Here is an 18,622-nt window from a genome sequence, read left to right on the forward strand (position 1 = left end):
TCTTCCCTTGCATGATTATCGTCGCTGAATGTTGTTGGATATGATGCGTCGGGTTTATACCATAAGCATTTTCCTTTTTGCTTTAAATTAGGTCTGAGTGGCCTGGTTGATTGAGGCGCAATCTTTTCGTGACGATGCCAAAGCTGAGGATAAAACGTTCTTTTTTATTGAAGGCCTAGGGGAAACTGAGCCTTGGAACCTTACTGGGTGTACCTCCTGAGGTAGGCGGATCTGTAGAGCTTTTCTTTCAGATACTTTGATTTTCTGTTCTAATGCGACGATTAAGCATCACCGGTGACAGCTCAATTTTATTGTTGTAATTTGGATTCATGATAGAAGGGTCTTGTTCTCTTAATACTTAAATGAGTATGGGTCTTTGATGGACTCAACAGCTATGGGCTAGGGATGAACATGCCAATGGGCGGTATAAGGTTGTGCGTACAGTTTGTTTAGTAGACGTTTTGTTTATTAGATTCGCTTTCCTAAAAGCCATATCAGACCGCTTAGGAGGTGTTTCCAGTTCAACCCATGGGTAGCTATGCTCTTGTACCAAAAAAAAGGGTAGGGGCTCTACATGCAAGTTGTAGCTATCTCACCACTTGGGTACCAACCCAATTTGGACCATAAGGGTAAAAGAGAGAAAGGAGGAAGGGGAAACTTCGGCTCTTGTTTGGACAGTTAAATAATCTCTCACTCACCCCAAAAAACCATATTAAATCTTTCTTCTTGATGATAAAGAACTTCAGGTTATAACAGAAAATACCTATTTATTCAACTTATTCTCGTTGCACCAAAAGACCATTTTCTCCATTTAGAGAAGCATCCAATGCAGCCAATCCTTGCCTGTTACATTTGTTCATATATATATTTGTGCCACTACCATGTATTGAAAAAGGACACTTAAGTACCTAAACAGGCTTAGATAAAATCATACATAGGAAGTCTTAGTTGATGCTCTCTGTAGATATGACATCTAGTCTTTTGATGGTATTTGAAAGTTCTCTTTTCAAATATACAAATGTGACTACACAAGTGAAAACGTTCGAAATTGTCGAAACAGAAGACACTAGATTCCCATGTGCACACTGGGATATCATAAGCAAACTATATTCAATAACAATCCTGCAATATCTACAATATCAGATCAAAATAGAAAATGACGTTTTTCATGTATACACCCGACTTTACAAGCCAAGCAAATAAAAAGTCCACTTAGATAAAAATAACTCTCAAGAATGTAATGTAAATCAGATTGGCAGGCTCGCATATGGTCATTAGTCTGGCTGCCACTCTTTTAGACTACAAACAAAGATAGTGCAATACTATAATTGATGGGTATCCATGGATCTTAGGAGTGGGCATCGGGCCAGGCTTGGGCTCAATACCCAGCCTCAGCCCGGTTATAATAAAAAATACATTTTTTAAATATAAAATACATTTTTAATAATAAAATATATATTATTAACAACAAAAAATATTTTTTAAAAATATATCAGGTCAAATCGAGCCCCATGGGGCCCATTCAGACTGGCCCATCGGGCCCATGGTCAAGAAGAGTTTTTCAGGCCTGAACCTGAGCTTATACCAGGCCCCCGCCACCGCCAGTGGCCCGACATGACGCCCAACCTTAATCGATCTACCTACAGATCCTGAAGCAGCCAAGAGCCCTTCAAATAGAGGAAGGCTTTGACCCTCCTTAAGGATACTTCCATTCACATGAACTTAGATGTAGCTATAGAAAAATACCCATAAATCGATAACATTTTTGTTACTAAATTTGGTCGAACTTGGGCATTTAACTTTCCTTGATACTCCAATCTTCTTCAACGCAAACACAAATTTTTGTCACCTTCTCAGAAGGTGCTAACTTAAAAAATAACCGACTTATACATCCCAAAAAAAAGTAACCAGCTAAAGAAATGCTTTCAAGCATGTAGTGATCCTAAACTTGCGCACATCACATCTCTAGTTTAACCCTCATTATATATACAATTTTTTTCATGAAGTTCTCTCCAAGTCTTGAAAGTCTTGACGGTGCATAAAAATATTTCAAGGTAACAAAAATTACCAATGCCGGTTGTTGACTTCCCGAATCCCCCTTACACAAATCCTCTGGTTCTGCTCCTGCACACACACGAACCTGGATCTATGATGGTAAGTGCAATTAACTGCCAGTTTACCAGATGCAACATCGAATGCAATCTTCATCTTGAAGTAATCAATGTGTAGGCTTGCGTGACTTGTGTTTCTTCTTTTTCTCTCTCCATTTTGATACCCCACTAGCAGCGCGTCGCTCATCCTCGATCTCAGACACCTTCCTTTTTCTGATAATCATAGGATGATGATTTAGGAAGAAAAGCTCACAATAACCATTTGCAGCAACCAAAAGGCAGGCTTTACAGGATCCATTACCTGTACTGGTGAAATCCTCGATCGGAGAGTAACTCATCCGTAAGAGTTGCTTTCCTCTGCCTCCGAGTGAGACGGCTTGAAAAATATTCTGACACGGGTTCAACAACGGTACCCACCTGACCATTAGCCAAAAGATTTTTAAACAGGATGTGTCTTTCAATCTTGCTATTAAAGGGAAAATATTGTATCAGTGATGGAAAAACACCAAGATGGTTAACTTACCTGGAAGTACTTTGGAAGTGTTTTAGAGTCACTTTTCTTGTAGTGTCTCTTCGGATCAATAACACTTCTCAACTGCACAGTGCACATGGATCAAAAACAGGAAGAAAAATTAACAGAACCAAACAAGTAGAACACACAGTGGCACAATCCTGATTCACAAACTTCTAGAAAAAAGAGACAATGGACACATCCAAGACTATTAGAAGCATTTGTAGAAATAAATAGAACCAATTATCCCCTCGATAGTCCCACAAGATTCTGAGTAAAAGACAGCAACTCCTGTTTCAGGTACTAGATTAGTTATTTTTCATGTACAGGTTTTAATTCTTATGGTGGTCACAAGCACTTGGAATGTAGTGATGAAATCCATATTTTGAAGAACTGCAAACAGAATCTGCTTTGTGGCCAAGAAGAAATATAGGTATTTTAAAAAGCTTTACCCTTTCCTCTTAGCCAAAGTATAATAATCTTTCTTAAACACCAAGCAGTTGAAAGACTTTAACCCACCCAATGAATCGCTTCCCAAGCAGTATAAAAACCACACCTCTACACATACATACATATATATATACACAGGGCATAGCATGAAAAAAAGATTCGGTCTCAATTTTTTTGAGTTTTATTTTTTATTTTATTTTATTTTGATCTCATTCTAGCATTCTAGGTTCTTATTTGTTGTTACTTTCTCTAAGTCACACAGACTCTTCTATTTAGCTGTTGCACCCAAGTCGACGCGACTCAGGTGCGGACAGCCATACCAGACTATATTTGTCCAATTCCTAAGCGAACCCGACTCGCATTTGATGCGAGTCAGGTGCAGTCAACCTGCAACCCAGTCCAAATGTGTCCCATTTTTTTGGTTTTTTTGTTTTAATTTGTTAAAACATAAACGAAAAAGGTGGTTAGGGCTTCAACTCTTTTTTAGTCGAAGCTCTCACCCTTGCTACCTTTGCCCATGCCCTGCCATGCAGCGCGCTCCTCCCTCCGGTGATCTTCACAATTATCCAATGGCCAACAAGCAATCTTCCACAAGCGGCAGCAGTCTTCAACCTTTTTCCTGCAATGAGAGGCATTGATTCAACCACCATCCAACGACAAGGTAACGACAGGCATTGCTGCGCCGAGACTCCACCATCGCTATCTCCTACAGCGACAAGAGCTGTTGTGTCTCCACCCAAATCCGTCGGAAAACAAACAGATTGAAGCTGAAGACTCTGAACCCACCATAACCCAACCATATGCCAGATTCCAGCATAAGGAATTCGCTCCATCTGTTTGTTTTTTTGATGTGCCTTGTGTGTTTGTCTTTCACTGTGTCTCTTTTAAGTCGATTTTACTGCTGTTTTATACTTTCATATTGTGCCATCGTGATATACAGCCTATATGCCTAAACAGTACAAGGTTCTCAACTTCTCATGTTCTGTACTTCTGCAGTTTTGTGGACGATGGTATACAGTATACACTGCTGAGTGCTGGACTGCAATTGCTATTATTGCTGGATATATTTTAGCATTTTATTTTAGAGGCTTGTTCAGTTGTTCTTGAATCTACTATAAAAGTTTCAAAGTTCAACTAACAAATATATATTGTCAGTCATCTATATATATTTTGCAACGATATAGTGATATATTGTCAAGTTATAGACTTATAATATATAATATAAGCTTTTGTATATATGCATTATGCATCCGACCAGCTGTTCAGTGTTGTTCTTTTGAAGTTTTAATTTAAAAATTTCAATTTCTCCTTCTATGATTCTATCATTTTTTATGCTCTATGTTAGACTGTTCGTATGTTATATTACTAAATTACTATATATGATATATTATATATAATATATGTTGTTTTCATATTTTATAAGCAACACAATTATGCAAGTATGTTATATTATATACATTAATAACGAAATTGTAAAAATAATATACACATGCTCATGCTGTTATTTGTAATTACTTAACTGTCATAGAGTTTTGTTATAGTGCAGGATTTATACACATATATAATAAACTAATAAAAAAAAAAAAATCCTTGTCACACCACCACCTCTAAATTTTTTCAGATGTGCCGCTCCGGTACCCACACCCCACACCTATGTGACAGTACTTCATTTTGGATCCAGATCCAAGAATCCATTTGTAGGCTATATAAAGATGTTCAGAGCGTCATTTGTGATTGGTTGGAATTAATGAAACCTTAATCTTCTTTGAGTTTCCCCTTCCAGTTATTTCTGTTCCTTTTCGCATTCCTTTCGATTTTTTTCTAGTTTAGTTTGGAATTAGACGGTGGGTTAGAGAGCAGTCCTCTTTCCCAATGTGTGTGTGTGTGTGTGTATATATATATATATATATATATATATATATATATATATATAGAAAGAGAGAGAGAGAGAGAGAGAGATGGTCTTATTATAATTTTCCAACTTGTTGGTCTGTGAATAAACATGACATACCATGTCATGCTTTCTTCTATCAATTGCTATGGTTTTCAATTTAAAGGAGCGTTGCCATGCGTAACATAAAATATAAGTCAGTAATTTATTTGATCTCCTTAGCTAAAAATGTCTTTTTATTCTTCAAGGACTCTTTCTTTTCTATGTTGTGTAATTTGTTTTTTGTGCCTTGTTAATGTATTCCAGAAATTCAATTTTTTTTTATTGGCTTTGTGTCAAAAGCTATGTCACATGACTGCAGGTAGTGTACGAGTTCGGATATGACGGTATGAGTTCGGACACGGCAATTTCAAAAGTTGTGGGCACGCATGTACAGCAAATTATATATTTTCAAAAATGATAAAATGAAAAAAAAAAACATTAATAGTCTTATAATCCACAAAAATTCTCAAAATTAAAAAAAATGGGAGGAAAATATAGAATCTTAGTGGAGGAAAATATAAAAGGGAAAATCAAAAATTAAGAAAAAATTAAGTTTGAAAATATAATTTTAAATGTTTTAGAATGCAGCCATGCCCATATACCTATGTCGCCATAACCACGTACCAACATGGGTACCTAGGCAAATTACACGTACCTGTGTCACATAGGTCAGAAGTCATGAAAGGCTTTGGGATGCCTACAAGGTCTATTGTTTTAGGAGGATGGATCATTTGAAGAATCAACAACTGCCAACATCATTTAAGACGGGGATTAGGGGTGGCCATCGGGCCGGGCCGGGTATCGGGCCTAGCCACCAAAAGTCAGGCCCGGCCCGCCTCCTTCGGCGATTCCGCCGCGTCAGCCTCGCCCACTCCTCCGGCAACGACGACACAGAGACCCGCGGCATCCTCGCTTGTGCCACCGGCGTCGGCATCTCCATACGTGCTTGCCCTCAACGGAATGTTCACTTCGCCGGAGCTGGCCCAGGGGATCGTCGACGCCTGGCTCAATACCCCATTCAAATCTTCGTGCCCGGCGAGCGGCGGCGTCGCCTGGCCTGGCGAGATTGACACCTTTCTGAGCAACTCCCTGTCTGAGATGTCGAAGATCCCTGCCGCGTGCTCCGCTGGAGGCGGAGGGGCCTCCTGCGCCATCTGCTTCCGCCCGAATCTACCCGCCGGTGATGAACGAAGAGAGGGAGAGGTAGAGGGAAAGGGGGAGTAGAGGTAAAGGGGGAACCAGAGAGGGAGAGGGGGAATCGGGAGCAAAGAGGGAAAGGGGGAACCAGAGAGGGAGAGGGGGAATAGGGAGCAGAGAGGGAAAGGGGGAACCAAAGAGGGAGAGGGGGAATCGGGAGCAGAGAGGGAAAGGGGGAACCAGAGAGGGTGAGGGGGAATCGGGAGCAAAGAGGGAAAGCAGGAACCAGAGGGGGAGCCGGGAGTGGAGAGGGAACCAGAGAGGGACTGAGAACGGGTCGCGAAGAAGGGTGAGCCAAGGAGAGGGAGATGGGGACGGAGGCGGAGAGGGAACCAGAGAGGGACTGAGGGAGAGGGGGAGAAGAGAGGGGGAGCTGAGAGGGAGGGGACGGACAGCCCGAGGAAGGGACTGTCGGGCCGCGCCGGGCCGCCCTATCGGGCCCGATCCCGGCCCAGGACCACTGCCGGGCCGGAAAATCTGGCCCGGGCCCGGGCCCATTCGGGCCGGGCCGGGCCGGGCTGGCCCGTCGGTGTCCCGACCCGATGCCCAGGCCTAATGGGGATGACCAAAATCCAATGTTGTAAAAAACGTATCATAAGCCGTATCGGTCTGACTTTAAGATACGTTGTATCGTAAAATATCGTAACGTATCGTAACCGTATCATTTTTTTTAATAAATTGAAAAAAATAGGAAAAAAATTCAAAAAATTCATAAAAAATCGCTAAAAAACAAGAATAATATGTTCTTCATAAAAAACACATACATTTATAAGTTATAAGGTCCATAAGTCTACGAGATACCACAACAAAAAACAAGTTTTAAATGTTACATATTATATCACAAGATGACAATGAAATTGTGAAAATGTTCAATGTCAATACATATAAAATGAAAACACTCTCGACTTTCATTCATAATCATATTCATTCTCATCCTCATCTCCATCTTCTTCTTCATTTTCATCTTCACAATTTAAAAAAATTTCCCTCCACGGCAGCACAATCTCTAGGTTAAAAATGAAGAACGGCCGGGTTTTTATAAAAAAACTCGAAAAGGAGAGTTTCAGCCCCCATTTTTTGAAATCAGCCTGTATCGTAAGATTCGGGGCGTGTATCGTATCGTATTTTATAAAAGATAGGTATCGTATCGTAGGTATCGACCCCGTATCATACGTACCGTACAACACTGCCAAAATCCTGAAGAAGACTAGGTCCGGTCAGATTGCTTCCATTTCTTCATTATGAAAGTATCGAAAACATCCAGAAAACTTCTAAGAATCTTCAAACAATTTTCTTAAATATAGAATTTCTAGCATTATCAAATTCAAATACAGAAGTTATTTAGAGACATGAGTTTCTCTTGCCTATGTTTGATCCTATTTAGTATCTAGCGCTACTCTAGTCCTTCTGTGGCTATAGCGGATACGAGGATTCAGACATGGCATGTTGTCATCCACAGAAAGAAGAAAACACTTGTTGACACCATTCAGGTTCTTAGAAAACATTACAGCAGTATCAAAGCCCTAATGGTGAATTTCATGGTCACATTCTCATCTTTAATTTGTATGTTATAATATTTCTCCTTGTCTTTTACTCTTTCTTTGTTTTCCTTTGGTGTTTCTCGTTTGTTATACTTTTTCTATGCATTTTCATGTGTTCTACCTTTTCTATGCATTTTCATGGGTTCTAGTCTCTGCGTCTGTGTGCAATATCTGTTATATTTTGAAAATTTTACAACAGAATCGCCAATCTGAACCTTCCGATAACAGCTCAATTATATCGTAAAATTTCAAAACAGACATGGGGATACTGACAGGATAATCATTGTGAAGGCTATCTTTCTTGAATTTTATTAGTGAGGTTTTACTTGGAGATTAATTGGAAAAAAATTGATTTTTTTCAGGAGAATCTCAAGAATTCAAATGTAAAAAATCTAGAAAGAATAATAAAAAATTGTGGAATTATGAGCTTTTTACTAACTTTCTTATAAAAGGATTGATAATCAAAAGAATCCAAAAACGTTTAAAAAGGTTTTCTAAAATTCAAGAAAATGTCGTGACGGAAACACAATATTTTGACAATGTTCTTGTTTTGGCGATATTTTTCGACGTGCCTTGCCAAGTTTCGTGGTGGTAAGATTTTCATTTTGATTACAGGATTTTTTTTTAACAGTGCAATAAATCATTATCATGTCAGGTGCTCTTTCAAAAAGAAAAATATGCATTTTTTACATCAAATCTCTCTTTCTGTGTTTTATGTTAAAAAAAATATAATAATCATTTGGTAGTTGATGTGACAAATTTATCAATGAACATATCATTGCATACCTTTCTGAGAAATCATTCATATTTTGTAAATTTTAATGTTTTTTAAGATTATCAAATACTTTAACTGGAAAACTCCTAATAAATAGACAAGAACTCTGATTGACACTTTGGAGTTTGGACTACTGAGGATGAATGGATCATATTAGATACACAAAATGCCATATGGTTGCAATGAAGCATGTTAGAAATAGAAACCAAGAAATCATGAAAGATAATCAAGAATGAGAAGTCCATTTTGCTGTATCTCATGAACTAGATAGTGATTGAAATGATATGCGCCTGACAGCAATTTCCAGATTCTCCAAGAAAGACCACAGAATATCATCATTGGCAAAGCTGACAATGTCTTTATCTCCCAGAGTTCAAATAAGCAAAGATTTAGAGTTAAAAAATGGAATGTGCACAACCATTACATTCAGATATCTTATTTGAAACTGTAAAAGATCTCTGCCAATGCACTGTTTTATGTTACGTTTATCTTCAGCTTAGTTTCACAAGAAACAGAAGTAATAGGTCGTTAAAAGGATTTGATATTTATTTAAGGAACCAAAAGAATCCCCAGATTTTTCGTGTCATTGTCTCAGCAGCATGCAAAAAGCGAAGAAAAAACATAATGAAAATAATAAGGAAATATGAAGCGAAATGAGGAACCTTAAGTATTTCAAGATCCTTCTTCAGTTCAGACGTGATATTTGGAGCAGACATCTCAAACCTATTACAGAAAACATGCAGTATAATTCAGCATCTCATCAATGGAAATCATTACAGCATGGAACCAGGTCAAGCATACATACCATTTCTTGCCAGTAGTATCCTTGAGTTGCTTTCTTTGCAATTTATTGATCTTTTTGGGGTCTTTAGGGGGAACAAAAAGTCCATCTATAAGCTTGTTTTGGGGCATCCAGAGGGAGGAGGTACTGCCCATTTCGTGATTTCCCTCTTTTAATGAAGATGACAAAGCAGGCAATTGGGGTTTCCATAAAAGGCCAATTTTTTGCTTATCTTCAGGCATCTGATGACCAAAAGCAATTTTCAGGCTGAGGCTGAGATATGTAACATTATACATATATATACACACACGGACACACACAAGAGACAGAGAGAGAAAGAGAAACAAATTCATGTCTTTTTCTTTTACTGATAAAAGAATCCATATTCTCAGTAAAAAGTCTAACATGGTTGGTTGAAGCTGAAAATAATGTGGTCAGTTAATGGTATCTAAATTCTATGGAATAATGTCCAATATGTACATCATATTTACCAGTGTTTTAGTGGATGTTATAATATATATACACTATTACATCACAATATTCAGCATGTTGACCACACAAAATAGATGCATCAAAAATAAAATGATAGACACTCAAAATGAAACCAGCATGACTTGATTTTGACACTCATCAAAATCTACAGCTTCTGCACCCAAAGACAGAAGTCATCCAATTTATTGGTTACTGTTACTAACAAATTGGTAGTAAAAAAGAGGTTAGAAGTGTGTATGGAATAAAATGAGGTTAGTCAAGTAAGATCATAAGTCTAGGGTCGGGTCCAGGAGTCGAGTCTACAGTTGGACTGGTCCTGCAAAGGAGATGTGTAATCACCATATGAGTGATCCCAAATGATTATGGATGGTTAACGAAAACACACTCTATCCCCTTTATGATAGAGATTTTTACACTAAGTTGTGGATTAGGGTTGCATAATAGGGTGTATGAGTGGACTAGTCTCTCTTGCAGGGGAAGATTGATAGTTCGTGGCTATCACAAACTGATGTAGCTCGAGCGTCATACCACAAACTTGATGTAGCTCGACTACCACACCGAGCCAGAACATCACATGAAGAAAGAACTGTCCCGTTTGATGGATTGGAAATCTGGAATTGGAAAAATATTTCTGGAAATATATTTTTTAGAATAAAGGAATGAGAAAAGTCTTTTCGATTCCCATTTTGACGTGTGTGTGATGACTGAGAAATAAATTTCCAGAAAATTATTTTTGTGTTTGATGATAAAAAAATATATTTCCAGAAAAATTCTTTCTTTCCTTGCAAAATAAAGTCACCTATCTTGAAGGGTTTGTTCAACAAATGGTTCAGTTTTTCATTAGAATTGTTTTGTGTGAAAACTGAGAACCTTAATGCTGTTCCTTGTTCACCAGGAAAACTCCCCCAACTGTGCAAGAATGTGGTAGTCATCCACAAAGACAAAGAAGAAGTCACCTATATATAAACAAAATCTAGGTGCAAGTGCAACCAATCTTCTTCTGCTAATTCATGGAAATCCAAAATTCAGAAACTGTTCTTAACTTGTTTATGCTAAATTTAACCATCTAAGTAACAAATGCAGTTCAATAACGCAACAAGAAGGGAAGCAATAAAGAGATTGAACAAGAAATTGTGCAGTTGTTGTAAGAAAAGGATCCTTTAGATTTCACAGCATATGTTATTATGTATAGTTCTCATTAGTTTTGATATATCAACTTCCATTCAAGAACTTAATAGCTCTTCATGAACAGTAAACTCCAATTATGTACACATCATTTTTTTCCGTCTCTCTAGCAACTTTTCATGAACCTGCTTCTACGGGCAAGGAAAGTCATCCAGGCCCAAATATCTAAACCGTATATCATCCATGGGATCTTCCTTCCTGAATTTCGGATACCTGGAACCTTTCATCTCATGAAAGAGATTTAAGTTATCAACCAGCTTATGGAAGACGTTGCATTCTGCACACTGACGAAAAGCACAAACAATCGCTTCAGAACAAATCTAATCCACAAATTTTCACCATAAACAGAAGCCCATGTGTGATTTTGCTCTAAATTCTGCTTATATCGATGGCAAATCTGCCAAATCACATGGTAAGATAAGCAAGCAGTAAATAAAGGGACACTAACTTTCTGCCAACTTTGAATTACCAGCCAGATTCATGACTGCTTGCAACTCCACCACCTTCACAGGTTTAGATGTTTTTGTTACCAAACACTCGTGAAAAGACAGTGGTTACTCTTAACATGGAACACAACATTGAAAAGTGACGGTCTTTTTTATCAAGTGTCATAGGCTCTTGTTCATATTTATTCATCAGATTGGCTCCACCCTCCCTCAAACGTGTACTCATTTCCTCTGCCGGGGTGTTTGAATGTGTGGTATTTCATTATAGAAATGAAATTAAAATTCAAAATCCTAAAAAAGTTCCAGGACTCCGTAATTGTAGAACAAAAAACTCAAGTTTCTAGGGCGGATCTACAATTAAGTACCAAGATTAAAGTCCCACCTATCATAATCGTGGCCTTTTTTTTTTTTTTGCATGTGTTGCTCACCTCGTTTTCTTTAAACACACTCCTCAGCGAAAAAAAAAAAAATCAATTTTTTAAATAAAATTCCCTCCCCATCAAACAAGGGAAGAAAAAAGTATCCGTCGAAGGCTTTTGCGGATTTTTTTTTCCGGAAATTTCTTTCCACCGTCGGGGTGGGAAAAAATTTTCGAAAATATTTTTTTGCCCGATAGGGCTTCTCCTCTTCGCGTCGGTTGGAGCTCCCCTCGTCTTCCTCTTCTCATCTTCGTCCTCTGCCGCTGCCTCACGCTGCTGCTGCCTCGTATTCCTCTTCTCATCTTCGTCCTCTGCCGCTGCCTCACGCTGCTGCTGCCTCGCGCTGCTGCTGCTTCGTCTTCCTCTTCTCATCTTCGCGTCCTCCGCCGCTGCCTCTTCTCATCTTCCTCGTAAGGATTCTGGAATAGCGAGAGGGGGTTTCTCTTCGTCTCCCCCTTCCTCGGCTTTCCTCTTCTCTCCCCCGGACGTCTCCGCCGACGGCGATAGAGGTAAAACCCTAACCCGCGTCCTTCCTTTCCTTTGTTCTCTCCTTTCCCTTCTTCGGTTGTTCTCTTCGCTGGTTGTCCCTGGCTTTCTTTCTCTTCAAGTTTCTGTATTCCTATGTTTTCTTTTCTGCGTCAGGATTATTATCGGGTCTGATTCATACCATTTTCATCTGAGATGAACTACAGGAGCGTTACCCTTAAAAGGAAGCGCCCAAATCTCGCTTTGTCTACGGAGTGTTCTTTCCTTTTCTCAGTTTCATTTTCCATTTTTCATTGGTGTCGATTTATGGGATGCATGTGTCGTCCAGCCTGCGATATTGACGATGGGTTTCTTGGTTCGAACAATGTTGATGTGGGCATTAACATGGGTACAAGACTGTCTTTGGTGCCTTATTTTACTGCGAGAGGCAAATTGAGCAGGTTTTATCTTGCACGAGAATTTGAGATGAAACGCTGGAAGGAAGAGCCGCTGCAGGCAAAAGAAGCGACCGAGAAGAAGATGGAGAGTGGGGACTATGTGGGAGCCCGTAAGATGATTTTAAGAGCAAAGCAATTGTTTCCTGATTTGGAGCATTTGTAGCAAATTACCAAGAGTGCTTTTGATTCCCTGTTTCTGGAATAGGTAGAACAGAACCTCCAATTTGCTGTTTCATGGAACAGACCGCTTCAATGATCTGTGCCATCCAAAAGTTTAGACGAAGGATCGAATTAGAGCAATAGTTTCAAACCACCAATCGATACCAATCGATTCTTCAGTTTCCATGAGCACCGGTGAAGAACAAGGGAATTGTGTTGTTTGCAAGAAACATGAGATGCTAATCTAAGACTACTAAGTGGTCTCGTGTTTGTGCCCTCATTTTTCATTAATGATCAGACCATATGCAAACTAATATTAATATACAATTCTTCCTAAAAAATATCCACCCAAAAACATATTCTTTACATTTAATCACCACAAACACCAATGTGATAACAACATCAAGTATTGCCATTGTTGGTAGTTAAATAAAAGCATCATACAAAAATCTGTATATAGTATATACATACAAAAAATGCTTTAGTTCGTCTGGACATCTGAACCAGAAAAGCCAAAAAGGCTTCTAAAATTATGATTAGGTGAATAAAGAAGTCTTACATACTGAGCGTCAAACCATGCAACAACTTTAGTCCAATCCGCTCGAATTTGGAAAGCAGGCAGTCTGATATGCCAGTTTTCGGCTAGAAGCGAGCGCAGACATGAAAAGAAATGGGAACACAGAAAAATTACAGAGAATATGCCGCCCCCAGAGAAGGAATGAAGCTCTGCATTCCGAATATGTCCGTTTTACCATCTTCAACGCACACCATTATCATCTCACAACCACATACAACCCAAAAGAACACAACCCCCAAAGCAAATCCCGACCAAAATTCACCAACAGAGAATGAACAAATGAAGGACGAAGTCCACAGACGACAAGCAGAAAACCCACCAACAAATCAATCAAAGCCCAATCTTTATTAGGCTAAACTCTACAAGGAGAACCTCAAGGAAAAAGAGAAGCTCAATAAGATCTCAGCTCTCACCAAGACCCGAAGAACCCCAACACTCTTAAGGTAAATCTGACCGCATTAAAGCCACCATCAGCAGCAGCATACTAAGCCCAAGCAATCAAGCTGCCCAGAAAACTAAAAATCATGCTGCCCAACGCAGAGAGAGGGAGCAGCGCAGACAGAAGGCAAACCGTCCTAATTGAAATCTCGGGCAAGAAGGCAAGAACTGAAGAACAAGAGAAGCGAGAGAGAGAGTTTACCGATGGGTAGTAGTGTGCGTTGAAGAGGGAGCAGCGCAGAGAGAAGGAGTGGCCGGCTGCGTCGCAGAGAGAAGGAGCGGCCGGTGGCGTCGCAGAGAGAGGGAGCAGCCGGCGGCGTCGCAGAGAGAGGGAGCAGCACAGAGAGCAGAGAGATAGAGAGGGCAACACAGAGAGCAGAGAGAGGGCGAGAGGGAGAGAGGGCAGCACAGAGAGCAGAAAGAGGGCGAGAGGGAGAGGGAGAGAAGCCGACGAGCCGAGCGTGCCTAACCTAAATCATGTTAAAATTAAAAAAACGCCCAAAATGTTGACGGAAAAGGGCAGCTGCGGCTTCACCGCACCCGAGTCGGGTGCGCGTCCGGAAATGGACGAATTCATTCAGGTGCGGCTGACCGCACCCGACTCACGTTGACCTTTTTGGGTGCGCACCTAAAGCGTTGGACGCACCCAGGTATCATTGCTTTGTTGTTTAGCCATTATCAACTTTTCCTTAATTGATTGGCTTTCTTGTGCTTTAAAAACTCTTCCTCAACTTGGAGGAAGCATTCTCTCGCCTACGTGATCTTTTTTTAGTGACTGTCAACCACAACGCACACGTTAAACCAACCTGCATCAAACTGGAGCATGGAGATTAGTCATGCTTAGTTTGGATTGAGGAACAAAAATCGATTAGTAAACAATTCTCCATTAGATGATGAAAACATAAGACGTTGGTTCATAAGCATTTCTGACACTTTTGCTCCAAGAAGACTAGATTCATCAAGTATGTTGCAAACATACTTTCGTTGAGATAGGTAAACACCCTGCTTTGATCTAGAAAGCTTCAAGATGAAGAAAAAATTTAAGTGAAACGAGATCCTTCATTCAAAAGTGAATACTCAAGTAACTTTTAAACTTCTCCACTTGTTGTAAATTGTTCCTACAACTACCAAATCATCGACATATACCAGAACAGTAATAAAATTTCCATTGCACATATAAAAAAAGAAAGAACTATCACATTTAGATTGAACAAAACCATCTGCAGCAGAGTACTTAGTAAACAAGTTTGTCGAAGCCTATTTTATACTATAAAGTGATTTATTTAATTTGCACACCCTTGTTTCTCTATATGCTCCATAGCGTGGTGGTAAGGACATAAATAAATAAATAAATAAATAAATACAAGTCCATTTGATGAAGAACCCAATTATTTACTACAGTCGTAGACAAAAAAACATCTCACAAATACAAGTTTGGCTACTGGGCATTTGCCTCATGATAATCTAAGCCCTTCACCTAAGCAAATCCTTTGCCAACTAATCTTCGATTGAATCTCTCAATCTCACCATTGGATTTATATTTAATATGGTAAACCCATTTGCATCTGATACATTTAACATCCACTAGGGTTCGACTAACTTCCAAGTATTATTACTTTCAAGTGCCTCTATTTCTGTCTTTGTTGACCTTTGCCAATTTTCATTAGTCTTTGTTTTCTCATAATTTCTTGGTTCAACGTATTGGACAAGTAAGCTTTGTGAGGTGCTCGAAAACTTGAAACATTAATATGCACTTTTAAAGCACTTTGTTTCTATATTGTTGTTCAACCATGATAATAAAACTTTTAACAAGCATGTTGTTCTACTTTTTAACTTCATCAAGTAAACCCACACAACCTAAAAAAAAAATCATCAATTATTGTAACAAAATAGTGAGCACTATATCTAAAAATTTGAGAATAAGGCCCCTACACATCACAATGCAGCGAATGGTTTTTCAATACATTGCATGCTAGATGCAAAAGATAGTCTTGTTGTTTAGAGATTCTACAAACACAGTAGAAAAAAATATGCATTTTGATGTTTGAATCACAACTATAAATCAAATTGTTCTTGGACTAATATGGATGTCCCGGTCTTAGATGTCATAAATCTAGTTGGCATGATTTTGAGCTCAATGCAACTGAACCTGAAACATTGGCGCCTCTGTAAATGAACAAGCCATCTATCAATTGACCCAATCTAGTCTTCATCTTGGAGTCCAGACCCTAAACATAGCAACCAGCTGCACCAAAGTTTACACAACACTTACTGTGTTCAACCAATTTGCCTAGTGGTAGTAAGTTGCATTTAAAATATGGTATATAGTAAATGTTTTTACGCATCAAGGGAGAAGATAATAGAACTTCACCAATATGAGTGGAATAAACTGCTTTATTCTCAGATAGCTTTATTGGAAAGTGTTTCACAAGCATAGAAATGTTTTTCATAAAACCAAAACATGAAGACATGATTTAATGCTCTATTGTCAATTATCTATGTGTATGTTTTAAAGTTTACTATACTTGCAAGATTTGCCGATGAATTCACTACTTTATCCTTCAATAACTATTTAATTTGTTGATTTTCTTTCAATGTAAGTCTCATAGCACATTTTTTGTTATTCTCCTTATTTTGGGTGAGGTAGCTATCAAAAAAGGAGTCTGCTTAACATCTTTTAACACTAGTACTTGATGCATGCCATTCCACCTTTAAAATTTGCAGGAACACCTGTTAATTTGAAACGCCTTTATCTTGTATGCTATGTCACACAGATACTTGGGTTTGGCCCACGTATCCGTATCTACACTCCGATACTTGAATCCCGATACCGATACTCCTTGGATACGTTTGGATCGGGTCTGGGTCAAACTCGATCCGAACCCGTTAAAGAAAACCCGATTTCTTTTTGATCGACCTTTCTTTCTCCCTTTCACCCGACGAGGTCTGTGCCTTTAGGGTTTATGCACTTGCAGCAGATCATGGGCAAAGATGGCGGATAGTTTAATGTTTTTTGTGATGAACTATCAGTTTTAGTTTAATGTTTTTTTTTTATTTTATCATTTAATAATATAAAATTAGCCGTATCTGCGTATCCTAAAAAATAAAAAATTGTTGTATCTGCGTATCCGTATCCGTATCGTACCAGTATCCGTGTGACTTAGCTTGTATGTCTTGTATTATTTCAATAATTGCATAAATATTGTTGACGTCTATTTGTTTTCCTTCTTGTAAACTGATTATCTGTAGTTGTTGCTGTTAGACTAACACGATCAATTGAGCTACCACTAATCCTCACTTCCTTGATTTACTTCTTTTCATGTAAAACCAATGAATATACCTTGTTTACCGATGGCAAAGGGTCTAACAACAAAAATCTAACCTCTCATTGTGTTACATGAATCATTCAATCCCATCAAGAATTGAATGACCCAGTCTTCATGTTGCTTCTCTACAATCACCTTTAAAGAACCACCAGAACGTCGACCTAACCTGGTACTTTCGAGGGCCAAGACTTTGGGTGAATCTTTCTCAAATCATCCAAGACTTTATAGAACACTAGTTGCAAGATTCTTTGAAATTGAATTTAAAATCCGTGAAAGTACCTGTACCATCTCCACAGAACAAATTTTACTGAAGAAATCTCTGGCTAATGATTCATCAACAAGAGTGACTTTATGCTTTGCTGAAAGAGCCATAATCATCACATAATTGTATGCAATAAGAACTTGAAAGACCAATATTTATGTTTCTGACCATTAGGACTTTGTTCAGATTCTCTCTCTCTCTCTCTCTCTCTCTGCGTCTCTTCTCTTCGCAGCACCTCCCGTTGAGCTGAACACCCACAACCTTGCCTTCTTACAGCGCTGCCTATCGAGATTTCTTTTCTTCATTCTCAATTTCTTCTTCCTTCTCGGGGCAACTTCTGACTTGGTTCTCCCCATTTTTTGTTTCATTATCGGGCAACTTCTGACGTCAGAAGGAAAGCACCCAATGTGATCGAGATCACGGTTGGTTTTTAGGGATTTTTCATTTCATGGAGTTTATAATGAATTGAGAGCTGAGGAGCTAGGGATTGGGTGCTTTCATTAGCGTTGGGGGTAGAAGGAGAAGAAGATGGTGACGAGTTGTTTTCTTAAGCGTTGGAAGGGGGAGAAGAGTGGGTTTGAAGTTGAGTCGATGCAGATGAGCGGCACCAAAGGGGAAGAGTAGGTCTCGCCATTTTCTTTGGTGCTTCTGTTTCCTGGTTTTTTTATCATGTAATCAATCTTCTTGGTTAGTTTCTCTTTCTCATCTGTCTATATTTTGTTTTTTGCTTGGAAATCCTGTTTAATCCCATAGGTTTTTCCTTTTGGTTCAACCTGACAGATACTGTCAATAGGATTGCAGATGAATCTGTGGTTGAGTTTTTGTCTCATGATTTGCAGTCTAATTTGAAGCAGTTTTTGTAATGATAAATTCCCAATTATGGCTTCTTATATGGTTCTATCTCAAGTTAAAGATTGTGTTTGCTTGTTGATTTTTTTCTTTTACCTAACAACATTGTGCAAGAAACATGTGTATATTCAGATTTGTTTTGCAATGCTTCATGAAACCTCTTTCTTGTACCACTGTTTTCTTGCTGATTGCAAGGGATTATCAGTGGCAATTGTTTCCTCTACAACAAACACATAAGTTTTTTTTT

At 38.8% G+C, this 18,622-nt stretch overlaps 1 protein-coding gene across 1 annotated transcript; it reads right to left on the minus strand.

The window, feature by feature from the left end:
• Positions 1 to 1,819: 1,819 nt before the first annotated feature.
• LOC116246196 (rRNA-processing protein fcf2-like) lies at positions 1,820 to 14,411 on the minus strand. Its single transcript, XM_031617935.2, has 6 exons — positions 14,141 to 14,411; positions 9,324 to 9,541; positions 9,181 to 9,241; positions 2,635 to 2,706; positions 2,413 to 2,528; positions 1,820 to 2,324 (listed from the first exon to the last, which is right to left on the minus strand). Exons 2-6 carry the CDS (start codon positions 9,539 to 9,541, stop codon positions 2,219 to 2,221), a joined length of 573 nt encoding a protein of 190 aa, XP_031473795.1. The 5' UTR covers positions 14,141 to 14,411; the 3' UTR covers positions 1,820 to 2,218.
• Positions 14,412 to 18,622: the final 4,211 nt, after the last annotated feature.

This window comes from Nymphaea colorata, chromosome 1 (genome assembly GCF_008831285.2).
Source record: "Nymphaea colorata isolate Beijing-Zhang1983 chromosome 1, ASM883128v2, whole genome shotgun sequence".
Lineage (NCBI taxonomy): Eukaryota > Viridiplantae > Streptophyta > Magnoliopsida > Nymphaeales > Nymphaeaceae > Nymphaea > Nymphaea colorata.